The 15,964-nt window shown below is 45.7% G+C and overlaps 1 protein-coding gene across 2 annotated transcripts in view; it reads left to right on the top strand.

Moving 5' to 3' along the window:
* Positions 1 to 15,964, top strand: part of HMGA2 (high mobility group AT-hook 2) — a 120,776-nt gene that overhangs the window by 80,494 nt on the left and 24,318 nt on the right. For both annotated transcript variants that reach the window (XM_052774712.1, XM_052774711.1), the window contains exon 4: positions 15,885 to 15,917. In XM_052774712.1, coding sequence (XP_052630672.1) covers positions 15,885 to 15,917 — 33 coding nt within the window. The remainder of the gene's footprint in view (positions 1 to 15,884; positions 15,918 to 15,964) is intronic.

Below are 15,964 nucleotides of genomic sequence, written 5' to 3'. Positions count from 1 at the left end.
CCCTGCAGAAACCGCGCTCGAGCCTCCTGTGTTCCTACAAGGGAGTAAATCCTCTGGCTGCATCCACCAGCTCATTCCTCAGTGCTGTTTGCAGAGGGTGGAAGAATGCGCTCAGGCAGCAACCCAGCTCCGAAGGAGGGCTGGCCGAGCAGGGGGAGACCGGCGGAGAGGCTGAATCGCTCCCATACTCCTGTGGAAGTGACAGGGAGAGCTGTGTGTGAAGCACGCTCATGTTTCAGCAGCAAGTTGTTTGTCTTCTCACTCTTGATTGTTAATGACCATGAAATGCTAGGGGCAGGCCAGCCAGGACACCCATTCCCTCACTTTCTAGCTTTCAGGGATCCCAACACTTTGGGATAATGAAATAAATGTAGGTTGTCAGTCCAAAATAATAACACTTTATAAAGTGGAAATGCAAATTTCCTGCGATATCCCTGAATAGCAGGTGGTATTTCCTGAAGGTATTGTTTCTGACCTTCAGGGAAATTGATATTATGAACTGACTGAGGAAAATGAGTACGGTATCAAGCTCCAGCAATTGAAGTAAAACAATGAGAGGATAGTAAACTGAGTAAAGCAACAAGCAAGAGAAGGCTTGGATTTTGTATATTCGTTGCTGGGGTTTTTTATAATGCTGTGGGCCCTGGGTGCAGTTAAGATGCAGCAGCGCTCTTTTTACAGAAAAGGCAGTGGCAGAAAGGAAATAGGAGAAAATGTTTAACATTAAGTTCAATTGCTTTTAAAGGTACAAGCAAATAATATGGAATAATTAATAGTATTAGTATTATTAAATAAGTAAAAATTAGCTGGGTGACAAGTTAACTAAAACTTGTATATGTCCAGCAGAACAGACGAACATTCACTCGAGCTTCTAACGGTGAAATCGGGAGCAAACACGCTTGTGTTTCTGCTAACTAGATTTTGCTTTGAAAATAGGACAACCTGTGCTTGGTTACCATCAGGCAAAAATCACAGTTTTCATTCTGATTTTATAAAAAGGAGATGAGCTATTAAGTTTGCTGGTCTACACTTCATGCAGTGTCACTTGTATCTCGTTTGAGTGAAAGCCATGTAATGTGATCTTATGTACATAATGCCGTTTCCTCAAGTGTATTCAAAACCAGTACCTACCTAAAGCAAAGACTGATAACTGATTTTCAATTTCTTCTGAACAGGCATTGCTGCATATTCCTACATTATATATAACTTTATAGCTGAAAGACCTATATAATACCTTGCCTCACCCTGTAGAACCTCCAAGATTCATTTTCTTCCAGTGCCGCCGTCCTGCGCTCTCCCGTGTGCAGTTACTCTTACTCATGCTATCAACCCGGTGGAACTGAGTTGGATTCACTTCTGAGAGATTGTTAAACAAATTTGAGATTTCTAGTTACGTGCATCTGGTCTTAGCGGATTTTGTGTCAACTCCTCTAATTTTCCTTGATGATAATTTACTCTTTAATTTCTCTGCAGCACATGCGTGCATGTTCTGGCTATGTAAGGAAATGCTTGTGAAAAAGAGACCATCTTGGCAGTATTTCTAACAGACAGACTAGCTCTCCCTTGTTAGACTAGTGACATCAGTATCTGACCCTTGATTCACAGATGCTAAAGCCAGATGGGACCGTGTGATAATCTGATGTGACCTCCTGTGCAGGATGGGCTGTCGGAGTCCATCACCAGCGAAGGTCTGCTGCAGATTGCTTAGGATTATGGCCAGAGGGGGATTCCTTCCTATGGATGGCATTTGAGTGCAGGTGACAAACTCTCATAATCTTTTGAGTCGTATTTTAAAAAGGGGGATTGTGATAGAGGTCTAGACCCGTTCCAAGAAACCTGCATTCAGTAATATTTTTGACACCGACATGTTCCGTGAGGAAGCATTTCATCTCTCTGGGCCTCCTTTCCACAGCCCACCTTTTGTCCATCTTCCATGTTTGGAGCACCTCTTCTTCTTCATGCGAGGGGATCAGCTGTGCAGCATCTAATGCAGGGACACTAAATTTCCCTAATTCTCCCAATGTTGTATGAAGCTCTTGTTGCCCAGAGTCTTTCTGCCTTGCTTGCTGGGTTCATTGCTTGTTTCCCCAGAGCTGTGCAGTGCCACGGGAAGACAGGAACGGAGCGAGTAGCTGGGTGAACATTTGCTGGGCAGACTGGAAATGTCAGCTTTGGTAGTTTGTCCTGTCTCCAGTAGCACGGGATTTGATTCCTCCTGGTCCCACTGCTGGCTGCGGTACGTAGTCCAGCACGACCGAGCTGTTCATGAGCTGCTGGAGAGCTGCAGTATGTGAGTGCCTGCAGGCACCTGCCGTGAGGTCCGGCTCGCAGCCGACGGAGTCCGAGAATTACCCGGGGAGCAGCAGGGGCTTGTTGAGAATTGTGTGATGTTTTGTGCCAGGCGGAATCTGTTCAGGGCGGGTAGGTTGCTGAACTTGATTTTAAGAATGAAGACTGATCGAAAATTGACAGTCTTAAGGTGTAAGTCACCTTAGTGCATTAGCACTAAGTTCCTCTCTCAAATCTATAAAATTTATGGACATAATTTCTAGTCTTGAGATATTTAATGCTGGCTGAGCTTTGATAAGTATTAGTGACTACCCATGCACAGGCTGCTAGCCCGTCCTCATTGCTAAGTACTATTCCTTCACCTTAGTAAAATACGTGTAAAGTGATGCTGTATATCCTCGCATCTGAAGTAGGCTAAAACCTGTATGTATTCTGTTACTGCTGCTTACCTGGCAGTGACTTTTAAAATGCCTTTAAGTCAGTGAGGTGTTTGTGTACTTAAATCATGCAGAATGCAGTAGCTCACCAATACCTCAATGGAAAGTTGTTTGTTTGTTTAGTAGCCGCGCATAGATTAAATACTCAGCGTGATTCACATTTTAGACAACAGAAGTCAAGTCACGAGATGGTCATGGGAGGAGGATTGCTGTATTCAAAATAGTGGGGTTATGATCTGAGGTTCTGATAAATATATCCAACACAAGCAGTGTCCTGTTCTCTTTGTAGACTAGTGCTGTGTAAGTGGTGTGTGTATGTCCACTGGGCTCTCAGATTATATAGGCTACCTGGGAAACAAAATTAATACCTCCAAGGATACCTAGCTGCTGTGCTGGGATGCACTTTTCTCTCTGATTCACTTAGGATGAATGCCTCTGCATGGTACTCAAGAAAACTGTCGTTGGAGGTGTTATTTTTCAGATGAGATGTAGAATCAGGGCCCTGACCACTTGTGGTCATTAGCATTCCCATGGCACTTTTCAAAAGAGTTGGGGTTTTGACCCCAGTGTCCTGGCCAAATTCCAGTTTGGATAATTACATCCTTCCTTCCCTGCCACGTACACTGGATACGCTGTTCTTCACCTCGTGCTCCAACTGTATGTAACATTGTCTTGTGCTGTTAAAACAGCTGCCAAACCTCATCCCAGAAATGGCTGCATTTTGGTGCAGGGTGATCCCTTTATAACAGATCCCTTTATAATGTTCCCGTGTCACTTGCAGTGTTTAAATCACTTTGGGATCTACAGAGATGAAAAGGATATTCAGAGATGAGATTATGTATTTAAATATTGTGATTGTTTTTAGTTATCTGATATATATTCTTAAGCTTTTCATAAAGAAGTCCATGTTGAACTGAGGAGTAGTACCCGTATGACCCATCACACAGCATCACAGGTCTCCCACAAGACATCTGGTAATGAGTTACATTTCCATTTCTGAAGGAACACTGAGGGTTAAGAAAAACGTACGTGGGAAAAAAGAAGGAATCTACCACAAGTGATACCGCTGAGGAGGTAGACAAACATGTTCATCATGGTGGTGTCCAGGCTTCCCAAGTTTTTTTTTGCCTGGAGTTTGCCCTTGTCTGCTACGTACCAATAGGTCAGGTTCAGACTGGGATTAGTTCTGTAGTCTTCAGGAACTGGATGTCCTTGTCTGTATTTGTGTTACTACGGGATGCTAATCAGTGAACTTATTATGCATTTTGCTCCTAAAGTCTCCGTGGTTCATTGGCATCCCAAGCTCTTCCAGGCCCATAAGTCCTGCACACTTAAGATGTTGGCAGCCCTGTAGTTTGAGTGTAGTATGGCTGAGACAGCCAGGCGAAAGTGCACTCCCAGGTATTACTGGCCAGTGCTATAAGTGAAGGTTCAAAATTTTAAATCGACCTACTAACTGTTTTCTAGGGCAGGGCTGGTTAAACTAAAGCCTGTGGGCTGGATCCTCCCTGCCAAAATTATCGACAGTGCAAAATTACCCTGCATCCTCTTCTCTGAAGGCCCTTATCCTGGGCAGAGGGCAACAGCGTTCTTCCCACCGTGCTCTCTCTTCAAGGACGTGTGGATCCTGCTCTTCACCCATCTGATCTCATGCCTATGGGTTGGTCCAAGCACAGACGTCACCTTGTCATGGGATGAGCATGGATGTGAAAGAAGTGTCTTCACGTATTAAGTCATGGTTGGAGTTGAGCATAGAGACCTTGAGTACCTCCGTAAGGGACTGTTCAACCAACCCCAGCCCAAAAGGTTGGGCCCCATCACACTTAGGAGTAAGGAGAGGGAGGAGACGTCCACAGTGCTGAGCAGGGAGCCATATGGAGCTTACGTGATACCGGCGGGGTTCCCTCTGAGATACAGAACGTTTATTAATAATAACCTGATGTGGAGATCTCGCAGAAGTCCTGGCTTTCTTGTCAGTCAGGAAGCTTTCTGGAACTGTGATGGTGCATCTGGAAGACTCATGAAATCATCAGTTTTGGGCTTGCAAATGAGTTTACGGTTAACAAAACATTGTCTTTTTGACTGAGAAAAAGAAGAAAAGAAAGAAAAAGAAAAAAGCCCAGTGTTTGCTAAGTAAAATGGAGCTAGACTGTAAAACTTCCATGAGCTCTGCATTTGCTTAACTATAAAAAAAAAATCTATATTCAGTAATAAAGGACAATTATACAATGCCGAATGAGCAAAATAACCACAAATTGCCAAGGGCATGTGCCAGCAAGGGCAGACAGGAATTAAAGTGAAAAAACGTGGCTGAAAAGGCCACACATTTATTAACGTAAATGCATCTAAATTAGCCCCGAAGGCAGACATTCCTGGGAGGTGATGAAAGGCGAAGAGGCATGGGCAACTCCTTATCCCACCACTGTCCCCCACCCTTTTGAAGTGCTTGTATAACAAACAGTGAATGTCCTGGCTGTCCCGCTGCCAACGCCGTCTAACCACAAAGCTGAAGCAGACCTGCTTCTGCACAGATTGCCGTGCTGAGAGATGGCTTGAGTTCTTCTTCAGGAAGAGCATGGGCTCCTGCAGATCCTGCTGTCATCAGCCTTGAACGGCAGGTTGTTTCTCCGCTTGCAGGTAGGGGTGTAATCCTCCGCTCCCCACGGCAGTACAGTCCCAGGGCCTTCCTATTTTTTTCATCCTTTTTATGACCTGAGAAGGTGAAGCACTCCCATAAAGCCTACAAAATGCATCTGATCCCAAAATCTAAAAAACCCACCGGTACCTAAAAACAGTCCTTCTAACCAAACTTCCCAAGTGCTCTCTTTAAAAACACCACAAACTGCCCCCCCCAAATGTGACAGTAACACACACACACTTTTAAGAGCACAAAAGAAGCCAAAAATATGACAACAGTACAGCCATCTTGTGTGCATTGGTGGACAAAAAAGAAATATGAATGAGGTATTTCTATGTTTCCTCTCAGTTCCTTGCAGGTAACAGGCAGCACAGAGACCTCGTTCCCATTTGTGTGCAAGCAGGGAAGGCGGTGTGTGCTTGGTCCCCCTCTTCCCCACCATCTCTCCTTGCCACTTCCAATCCTCCATCCCATCCTTTTGGATCTTTCCCACTGTGCAACCCAACCAAAACTTTCCAGCGCTGTTCCCTACCAGCCGAAGATTTCCAGAAGCTCCTAGGTGTACACACGCTGTCCCAAGCTATGCTGTTGTTTCCTCACCCCTCCTCCAAACGCTGTCCTTCCTTCGCTGGTGGCCTCCTTGTCGGCCATGGGATTTGCCTGGGAGAGCAATGGGCTCACGGCAAGCTCCGGTGTCCGTGGGGCTCGCCCCAAGGCGCACCCTCGCACTCCCTGGCTCCCTTCTCAAGATCAAGTCTTGCTTGAGGCTGGGCTGGGGGGTCGGGGGCATGGAACGGGGGGACGTTTAGGTGCCTGGCAGCAGCCTGCTGACCACCAGCAGAAGGACCTTGCTCCACACCGTTTGTAGCTCCCAGAGCTCTTAATATCTAGAGTATCAGGGTATCCTTGGCCACCTTGCTGCCAATGCTCAAATGATCTTGCAGCTGCCGTTAAGTGATCTGGTGCTGATATAATACCTGATCTCATGGAGGCGGATTGTGTTCGGCTGCAAACCAAGCTTCTGTCTACCCAGCGTACCTAATTCCCAGAAAGGGTGTATCTCTGTGCCAACTACAGCAGCATTTGGAGGCCAGCTATCCTGCTCCTTCAGCCAGCCAGCTGCTTTCACCTCTGCTGCCAGGACCACCTAGCCACAGATGCTACCAACTGGTATATTTTTGGCACATCCCAAACCACATAGGTTCCAAGCACAATAAAACGTGACTGGTTGGGAGATGGAAGCATTTACCTCTTTGGGTAGACTCTGCAACTGGTTTGAACCAAGGGCAGAATTTAGCCAAGGACAGGATTTAGCTTTGTTTTTTGTGGCATGAAGAATCAGGTTTTGTCATTGAAGCAACAGAAACAACAAAATATGGAAGGGTTATCAGGAACTGAGAGTAAATACTGAGCAGTGCTATTCTCTGAAATGACCTGCGTTTGGTGAAATGTTCCCAAGCCCTCCCTAGCAACCGTAACATTTAAAAGCAGGCTGCTTTCCAAGTGGTGGATGGAGCTCTGTGAGCGAGGAAACCACTTTAAGCTGTACCAGGGAGCGGGGCTGTAGTAGGGTGCTCCAGGCACTGCATTCTTGATGCCGTATTGGGTTTCAGTACTATTATGAAAAAAGCTGCAGGGGATTTGCGAGCATACCTAACACACATACCTTTGATGTTCACATTGTTAGATCCAAGCAACAAATAGGATCTTCAGGTCAGATGTAGCTTCCAACAGGCTATTAAATAACTGTAGCTAGACAGTCAGGTAATTGTCCTGTAAAAATTACAGTCAAATTATTCTCTCCTAGACTGGGCTAAATTCAGTGTCTGTCCAGGGACATAAATAGAACAACTCCAAAATTACACCAGGATTATTAAGAGCAGAATCTCTTTCTCCCTCCCTCTCTTCCCCCTTCTTTCTCTCGCTTTCAGACCGAGGGAAGCATCTGTACACAGACACTATTCATATTTCTGCTGCCGTTGAGAGGCTGACGATAGGATATTGCAGGCTTTGACTTTGCAACCTTTTAGTAAGTGGTTCTAGCTGGTTAAAAGAGAAAATCGTTTTGCTGCCATCTCTTAAAATACGTTACTGTGTCACGTAGATTTCACAATGATGCATGTGGTGAAATTGCTGTTAATGAGTGAATGGTAAAAGCACACCAGAAATGCAGTGCAATGGGTTTTTTTCTGCTTTGCAAGGGATGCCCACAAATCATGCGTTTGGACATAATTAATGTAATTTCCATACAAAAAATAACAGTATGAGCTGAGTTCGGTATTTAACATACAACACACCAGAATGATCCCAAAATATATCAAGCCAGGAAGTGGATTAATTACAGCAACTCGCCACCAAGCCCCCGGTATATTTCAAGTACTTGGAAAATGTATTTCTATTTTGGACAGTGACTTCTTTATCAAACTGTGCCGGGATGTCAGCAGGCTCTGGTCGGACTCTGACAGACCCTCTTAGCAGCATCAGTTTCCTGGAGGCAGTAATAACTATCAAATCTATTCGATAGACAGCCATCAGACATCTGTATATCCCAGACCTAGAAAAACATCCCCAGCCAACCATGTGGCTACCAATGGATCTGCTCAGACAAAGAAGTTCAAGAGAAGTGCCTCAGGCCAGATCCTCAGCTGCAGAAAATCAGCCAGGCGCAGTCGGTTGGCCTTCCTTGCGCTGTGTGCCTTTTCTTGGGAGGCGAACCCTGCCCAGCCATCCCAGGGCAATGGGAGGTCACGGAGGCAATGGGCTGGATGGGAAGGGGAAGCTCCTGCAGGAGTTTAGGGCCGGCCCCGGGGGTGACCACGTAAGCTCTGTACAAGATGCTTTACATCTCCGGAGGGGCAAAAATGGCCGTGCAAAAGAGGCTGCCGAGATCCCTTGCATCCTTACCCCGATTTGTGCAGAGGAGGGGACGGATGGCCCTTCCTCCCAGGCTCTAGAGATGTGTCTGTGCTCCATGAGCCGAGCAGTGCCTGGGCACAGCCTCCAGCGCTGCCCTGCAGTCATCCGTGCGGTGCAGCTGGGACCCTTCTCTCCTTCCCCGTCTTGTCCTCTGCCACCTGACATGGTGCCCAGCGGTGGTTAAGGAAATAGCGTGGCCCACGGGCTCTTCCCCCGAGGCAGCGTGGAAGAGACGGCCCCGTACGGGAGGAGGAAAGGTGGGATGGATGCAAGCCAGGCTGTGGACCTGGACTGGATTGTTTTCTGCTGTAGGTGAGGTCTGCAGGTGTTCTAGGCAGATCGTGTTCTCCTGCACCTGCCTTCACATGGTGCCCGCTCTGATGCTCTGGGCACGTTCTCCAGGCTCTAAATGACACAAGGACACTGTTACTGAACGAGTTAAGGTCTCTGTGACCTTAAAATGAGGAGGCGAATGAACGTAGGAGGCCAGAAAGAGAAATGGTACCTGACAATGGTCACATTTTGAGCAAAACCACTGAAGTACAGACTTCACTTTCCAAACTTTAGCAGATTTTGCAGCAGGTTGTCTGGTTTGGGACTCCACTGCCCAGCTTCCTCGGCTGTTTCACGGGAGGCCAGTGCAAAGGCTGGGGGGATTCAGGAGCTCCTGGCAGTCAGGTCCAGAGATGAGTCCACTGATGACAGCCGTGCAGCTCCGATCAGCTCCGTGCAGCCACCGTCAGCGGTACGGCCAGGAACGGCCCCCGAAGCAGGAGCTGCCCCTGGTTTTTCGGTCCATACGGCGGGAGGTGCCTGAGCAACAAGAGAGGGGAGACTCTAAAACGAAAGTTGGAACCGGATGGTAACGTGATACGGTGCTTTTCACCTCTAGGTCATCAATTAAAATCTAGCCTGTTTAGTAGTGACCAAAAATCATTTCCACATGGGCCAAGAGAAATGCCTGGTGAACACAGGGGTTGCTGTTTCCAAACAGACAAGATAGTCTGGAGATAAACAGTTGCACAATAGTTATTTGTGTGGAAAAGTCTGCAAGGTGTAAAGCTAAGTAGTTTCTGATCGGTTTATATCCCTGAATCATGAGGGCTTAGTTTCTTTGCAAATAACTTGCCATTTATTTCTGTCTACTAAGATGTAGGTTTTTTCCCTTACGCTGTAACTAAGAATAAGTGGAACCTCCCATTTGGCTTTCTCAATAGTTTGTCAGTGTAGGGAGTTATAAATAGACAGTTACATATGACGTTCGCCAGACAAAAGAGCCAGCTCATGTTTCCTTAGGTGCATATCAAGAAAACCTCAATGCTGGACTGTGTACTGGAATTATTCTGAAAGGCAGAAATTGCTTCTTAATATTTTAGCAGAAAAATGCACAGGGTGCTGAACTTAAACCTGAGCAAAATGCATCAGGAAAGCTTATCAAATACCTGATGGAGGATAATGAAGTAACGGGGGAACCCAACAGAGCAGCGGTGACTCTGAAGAAGAGCAGTCAGCAACAGCAGATCCTCCTGCTGCCAAACTGTATTGATCTTAGCTGAGTACGCCAGTTTAAACTTCGCTTATGGTATTGAACCACAGATACAAGGCCCATTAAATGGGTATTTCATAAGCTGCACTGCCCTAAATATTTTATGGAAATGTAACCAATACTGGCTGAAACATTATAAAAATTAATAGCATCTATCAAGAGCACTGAACTAACAGCTACTGTGCTTTGAATTTTGATTATATCCTTGATAAACTCAGTGGAGTATTGTTGTGCTTGAACTAACAGTTCAGCTAGCAGATGAAGAAAAATTATGGTTTTTCCTTTTCCGTTCTAGCCATTAAATTTGTACTTACCAAGATCTGTAATGGTGGGAAATCTACTGCTGTGAGGAAGGCTGGATCAAAGCAACTGGAAAATAAGGGGCTATATGAGTGTAAAAGAAAATAGAATTTGTTTTTTGATACATTCCTTTCACGGTTTTTGTCCCCTCAGAACATAAAACCATTGCGAATATATCAACTGAGAGACATTTTGTAGTGAAGGTAGCTTTCTGTAAACAAAACGTGTGAAATCCTAACCCTGCTGAAGTCAGTTGTTTGACTTCCATTAGATATATACAGACCTGACTCGATAGGTGTACCAGTGCCTGAATTTTCAGGCTACCAGAAGAGTCATTTGAAGCAGTGTGTTTTGAATTCGCCTATTAAAATATAAAATACTGTTGCCAGTCAAATAACTATTAAAAGTCACTTCGTGTACTTGGAAAACTCTGATGCTCTCTGCTCTCCTCCACAAGTGGAATAGAAGTACTATTTACTTTGTCATCAGCTAAAGTTATTGGTGCAGCTCCTGAGATGTTGCAGGGTTTTCCAGCAGCAGTCAGGGGAGGTCAGTTTAATAAGCTAATAAATATTTTTTGAATGACCTGACTTTGTATTTGGTATTAAAAACTCAGAGGAGTGCCAAGTAGGATAGAAAATAAAGAATAAAAGTTCCACGGATTTTGCCAAAATTCTCCACAGATTACTATTAGCCTCATTTATGAGACTGCACAGAGGACTGTGAAATCTCCTTTGAACTCTAAGGGCCAGATGGTTTTGCTGTTAGATCCTAATGACCCACAGCAGTGTGCGTACACAGACACCACGGTTGCCAGTTGACTGCAAACATGCGCCGGAGGCAGGAGAATTCATGACCTGTGCTTCCAAAACACAAGCCAGTCCTGCCTGGGTGGAGGGGGCATCCCCCCCCCTTGCTATTGATGCCTTCAAAAAGCATTTCTGCTACCCCCTCGAGAGGAAGATCATTTCCAAAGCAAGCCGCGAGCGTACCTGGGTCGGAGGAGCGAATAGCAGGCGCACCGTCCCCGGCAGCCTGGGCTGGATCCCTGCTGACGGTCGCGCAGCTGGAAGGAGCTTTTGCCCAGAGGCGAGGGCTCTCTCGCAGGCTGCGTGGGCCCCGGTCCCGGTGTTGTATCTACCACTCTGTGCTGGGAGAGGGAGGGAAAGGCTGGACTCGAACCAATTAAAGCTGTAGGGCAGAACAGTAGTTACTCCGCCGTCATATGGAACTGCTTGGAAGACGTGATTTATTTTGTATTATATTGGTTTCAACTGGTATACTATGAACTTCCTGATTTTTCGAGGATATGTGGACAAAAATAGTAAATATGGTTTTACTCATCTTTTAATTTAGAACTACAAGTGTTTGGGTGACCTGTGAAATTGTTTTAATGATCTCCGCACAACACTGAGCTGTCAGCACTATAAATGTCATCCTAACTGGGTATTAGTTTCCATCATGGTCATTTAGTGTCACCAGCAGAGCTACCTCCATGCAAATGTCTTGTCTGTATCAAGCTGTGGGAGTAAAACGGAGTCTCGCTGTTGCCAAGAAGCATCCGTCAAACATCTTCATAATACTCGGTTTGAGGAGGAAGACACGAACACAAAATCTAGGAGCACTGTGAGTGCAGCTTGCCCTTGGAGCTTCAGGCACAGCAGTCAGGGGATGATTTGCATTCAGACCAGTGCTTTTATCTCTGATCATTAAAAATGTGTTCCAGCACTGCTCATACTAGTTGACATAGACTTACCCTTATCCTTCCTTATTTTTATAACGCTATGAAAAGTCACAGGGTAAGAAGTACGCCAGCGAATGAGAAGTGTGACAAATTGAATTTGATGCAACTTTTGACCCCTGGTACAAGATGAATATGAACTCATCACATGAGGCTGCTCTTTTGTTCTCATATAGAAGGCAAAGAAATTGTTTGGCCAGTGACTGCATAGGCTATAGGGATGCATCTAAGATACTGACAAAGAGTAAAGTAACAGAATTTGAAAATAAAATAAAATGAGGGGTGTGGTGACAGAGGAGGAGTGGAAGAAGTGTCTTGTAGGAGATAAACAGTTGGGCTTTGAACATGCAAAACTTAGAGCAAAGATAAAACCACCAAAAAATTTGTGTACTTTCCTCTTTAGGTGGTTTATTGTTTTTCTGTTCAAAGTTAGGAATCTTATCCTGAAGTTTTAAATTACTATCTTTCACCTCAGTTCACATACTTAATAGTTTAAACATGGCAAAAGAAATTCTGCTGTAGTTTGGATTTGTTCTTGTATGATAGACGTTTAAATGACATGGTCATAGGATTTTTCCAACACTGTCACTTGTTTTTTCTGTCTCATACAGATCTAAGAAAGCTACTTAAGGTTGACCTGTACTTGCATATGATGTAAAAAAAACCCCTGAATTTTGCTTTCAAGTGTGTGGAATTTCAGCTGATACACATTCAGTGTACAATAGCTGTTTTTTAAACTTAGGATAAAAAGAAAGTCCTGTGTTGCACGAAGCTCCCCTTACCTATGATCACTGACAGAAGTGAGAGCCTCTGGCAGAGCAGAAGGTCTGCCATCTCACTCTGCAGGCCCCTGGGGGGATGCATAGTAGTTCAGAGCTCTTGTGTCTTGCCTACAACTCTATTTTGCTCCAAAGCACCTCTTTAAAGTCTCTCGTCCTTGGCTTTTTTATGGTTCCAGGCTTTTCCATAACCGAGACAGATTCTCTTTCTTTCCAGCTAGTTGAACATGTAGTTGCAACACTCTCTTGAATCGGAGGTGTCTCGTTTGAAGCCCTGAAAAGGTCTCTTAACTAAGTGAACACAAAGCTTGGCGAGTTGAGGCGTTTGTATCTATAGCGTGTCAAAAAGTTTCCAAAGGCATCACATCCACAACAGTTAAAGAAATGAGAGGGGATGCTTGGGAAATTTCTCATTATTCCTGTACGCTGCAGTTCGTCTGCTCTGGGGTGACCTAAGCGAGCGGACACCGCAAGCCTCGCAGGGCTGGACCTTGCTGGATTTGTCCAGCCCGCATTCGTCCAGATAGCTCTTGCACTCAGCCAGGCTGAAGCAGGAGAAGCAATGTCCCTGAAAACCAGCTCTTGCAGCGATTGAGTGGCCACAAGCCGGAGCCCTCAGCCTGGCACGAGTGGGCATGGCTCCCCGCATGTCGGTGGTGCGTGCCCTCAATACCGGCGGAGGGGCTGAGCCCTGCTTTTGAGCTTTCGTAGCTGTGCTTCTTCTGTTTAAGGGAGAAAGCATAACACGCGCTGAACTCCAGATCCCACATCCAGTGGAAACCTAGCCGGCAGTAAGCAAGCCCTGCCAGGGAGCTCTCGATAGGAAGCACTATGATAGCAAAGGTCTTGAATGACTAAGATTCTTGAAAGCCTTGGTCAGTATCAGAGGCAGTTTCCAACTGGGCAAAGTACAATATTTTCCCTCTGCTTTTTATGAATGGCTGGATAGGATTGTGCTGGAGTCAGAGTCCTCTGCGAAAGCCATTCATAAAAATAACAACAAAACAAAACAAACACACACAAAAAACTTTCTAGGTCCAGTCCGGAGCCACTGGGTGCCAGAGGCTGGGAAAACACGCTGGCAGTTTGAGCCCCAGCTATCACTGAAAGTATTCAAGGGGCTTTTTGGTGGTCTGAAAAGTATGAAGTGCTGTGTAGAAGGGCAGCTGGTAGAATTACTGTGACACATACTAGGCAGAAAGCCAGAGCTGGCCTTGTTTCAGACATTGTCTTTCCTCTCATTGAAGTGTCAGGACCTAATTCATGGAAAATTTGGTGAGTTGGCAGCTCTTTCAGAAGATTTCATTGAGCTACAGTGTGTGAGAGTCACATGAATGCAGAGTGCACAGCCAAAAATATATGTGGGGATTTCTGAGCAGGAGAAAACAGTCAGCCTCTAAGAATGTCTGTGGACTTCATGTGGTTTGGGAGTAAACACGTGTACAGGTGTAATCAGCAGGCAAAAAAAGAAATTAAAGTGGAAAAGCACTAGTGGCAGATTACCGAAGAGCTCAATGAGTTCTGTAATTACGAGGGATTCCTTTGAAACAAATCATTCCTTTGTCTGAGGGCAGCAAATGTCCATTAATGAGTTCAGGGCTTGCAGTCCACCTGGAGAAGGCATCAGTAAAATGTGTGCCTTGGTAATAGCTTCTCCATTGCAAGGGAATTTAATGGAAAAGAAAAGGGTCCAACCTGAACTTTAAAGACGGACCCAGTCATCACATATAGTTTTTTTCTCATATGTATTTGAGAGCAGAATTTGGAGCCTGAGGCACAGATAGAAAAATATAGCAGCAATAGGATTCCGCTGAATTAGAAAAAGACTGAAAATAAACAAAGCATCTCTTGTTAAAATGGGACGCTTGTGGTGGGCAGTCTGAATTGAATCAGTTACATTTAATTTACATTTTCATTGATCCTTCCCACTGAAATATTGCTCTGAAAGGCCAGTTACACTAAACTGTTTATTCAGAAATATTCCAGTTATTTCCTACTACACTGTCATGAAAATGAGGTTTTTGGCCATGCAGAGGGACAGCATGTTGGCTTCTGCCCAAGCGAGGCACTAAAATCACGGCTGGGATTAGGAACAGGCAGGAAGGAAGGGCAGGAAGAAAATCATTGGGTGCGATTCATATACTTCGAAAACAGAAAGTCCTGGGGGGGGGGAAGGCAGCAGCTTTGCCCCACTGAAGTAAGAAAAGCCCTTTTGTGCTCTCAGTGTCAGGATTTCATCCTTTATCTGTGGTCTTATTGTTCCGTGCTGCTCCTCGCACCCACAAGGGTCGTCACATCATCTGGGCGGTGGTGGTGTATTTTAAGTGCGCCTGTATTAGTTCCTTGATCGGTAGTCCTCTTCCTCCCCAGGGTGGAAGAAGGGCACTGGCACCTTGGTGGGTCTCCTGACTCTTGTGGGGACTGTGTTTCCCGTCCCCGGGTGGGAGCAGCCGGGAGGCAGACTTGCTGAGGAGCCCATGGCTGTGCCACCAGGTCCTGCGTAGGCAGGCGGACACGGCCTCCAGCTGTCCCTGCCCACACACCCAACCTGCCCGGTGATGGGCGTCCCCAAAATCACGTCAGCAGGCTCACGAGGGTCAGCACAGCATCACCTTCGTGCAGCTAGAGATCTCAAACCAGAGCTTCCGAGGGCTGGAGCAACTGCCCGTCCCAGCCTCCCGCCTTTGGCAGGGATGGCTTTGGTCAAGTGGGAAGCCCTGAATTGGGAATGGGATTATGTGTCCCTCACCCCTCTGCCCGAGCTGTGCTCCTGCTCGTGGCCAGGAGGGAGGACTTCTCCACAGCACGGCACTCCACTCACGGCTGAAAGAGTGCGGTAAGAGAGTGAACAGCATCAGTGGAGACAACAAAACCTAGTTATAAAATTGGGCCACTCTCGTGGTCTGATCAGTAATGCAGCAAAGTAAATCTAGCAGTATGATAGAAGAGCTGAAAGATGTAACATGCTAAATTAGATTTCACCCGCGTTTTAATTATACAAGCTTAACGTACTCCTCTGCATCCACAGTAATCTGAACTACTTCAGAGCAAGGTCGTAGATAGGTATAAGAGAGGCTAGGTGTGAGAGCTGGGTATGTTCATCACTCCATTTCTGAATGTGGGTTTTGCCTGTGTTTTATTTCTATTGCTGAAAACATTTTTCCCAGCATCTGTGAAATCACAGTTAAGTGACCTCAGTGAATTTTGTTTCTCACCGTACTTTTGTTTTACTTTTCAGCCTCAACAAGTGGTTCAGAAGAAGCCTGCTCAGGTAAGAAAAGCTAATTCAAATTCTTTAGACTACTTAAAATGAAATAA

This window comes from Harpia harpyja, chromosome 23 (assembly GCF_026419915.1).
Source record: "Harpia harpyja isolate bHarHar1 chromosome 23, bHarHar1 primary haplotype, whole genome shotgun sequence".
In the NCBI taxonomy this organism is placed as follows: domain Eukaryota; kingdom Metazoa; phylum Chordata; class Aves; order Accipitriformes; family Accipitridae; genus Harpia; species Harpia harpyja.
The sequence above is the reverse complement of the archived record's forward strand: the minus strand, read 5'-3'. Positions and strand labels throughout refer to the sequence as shown.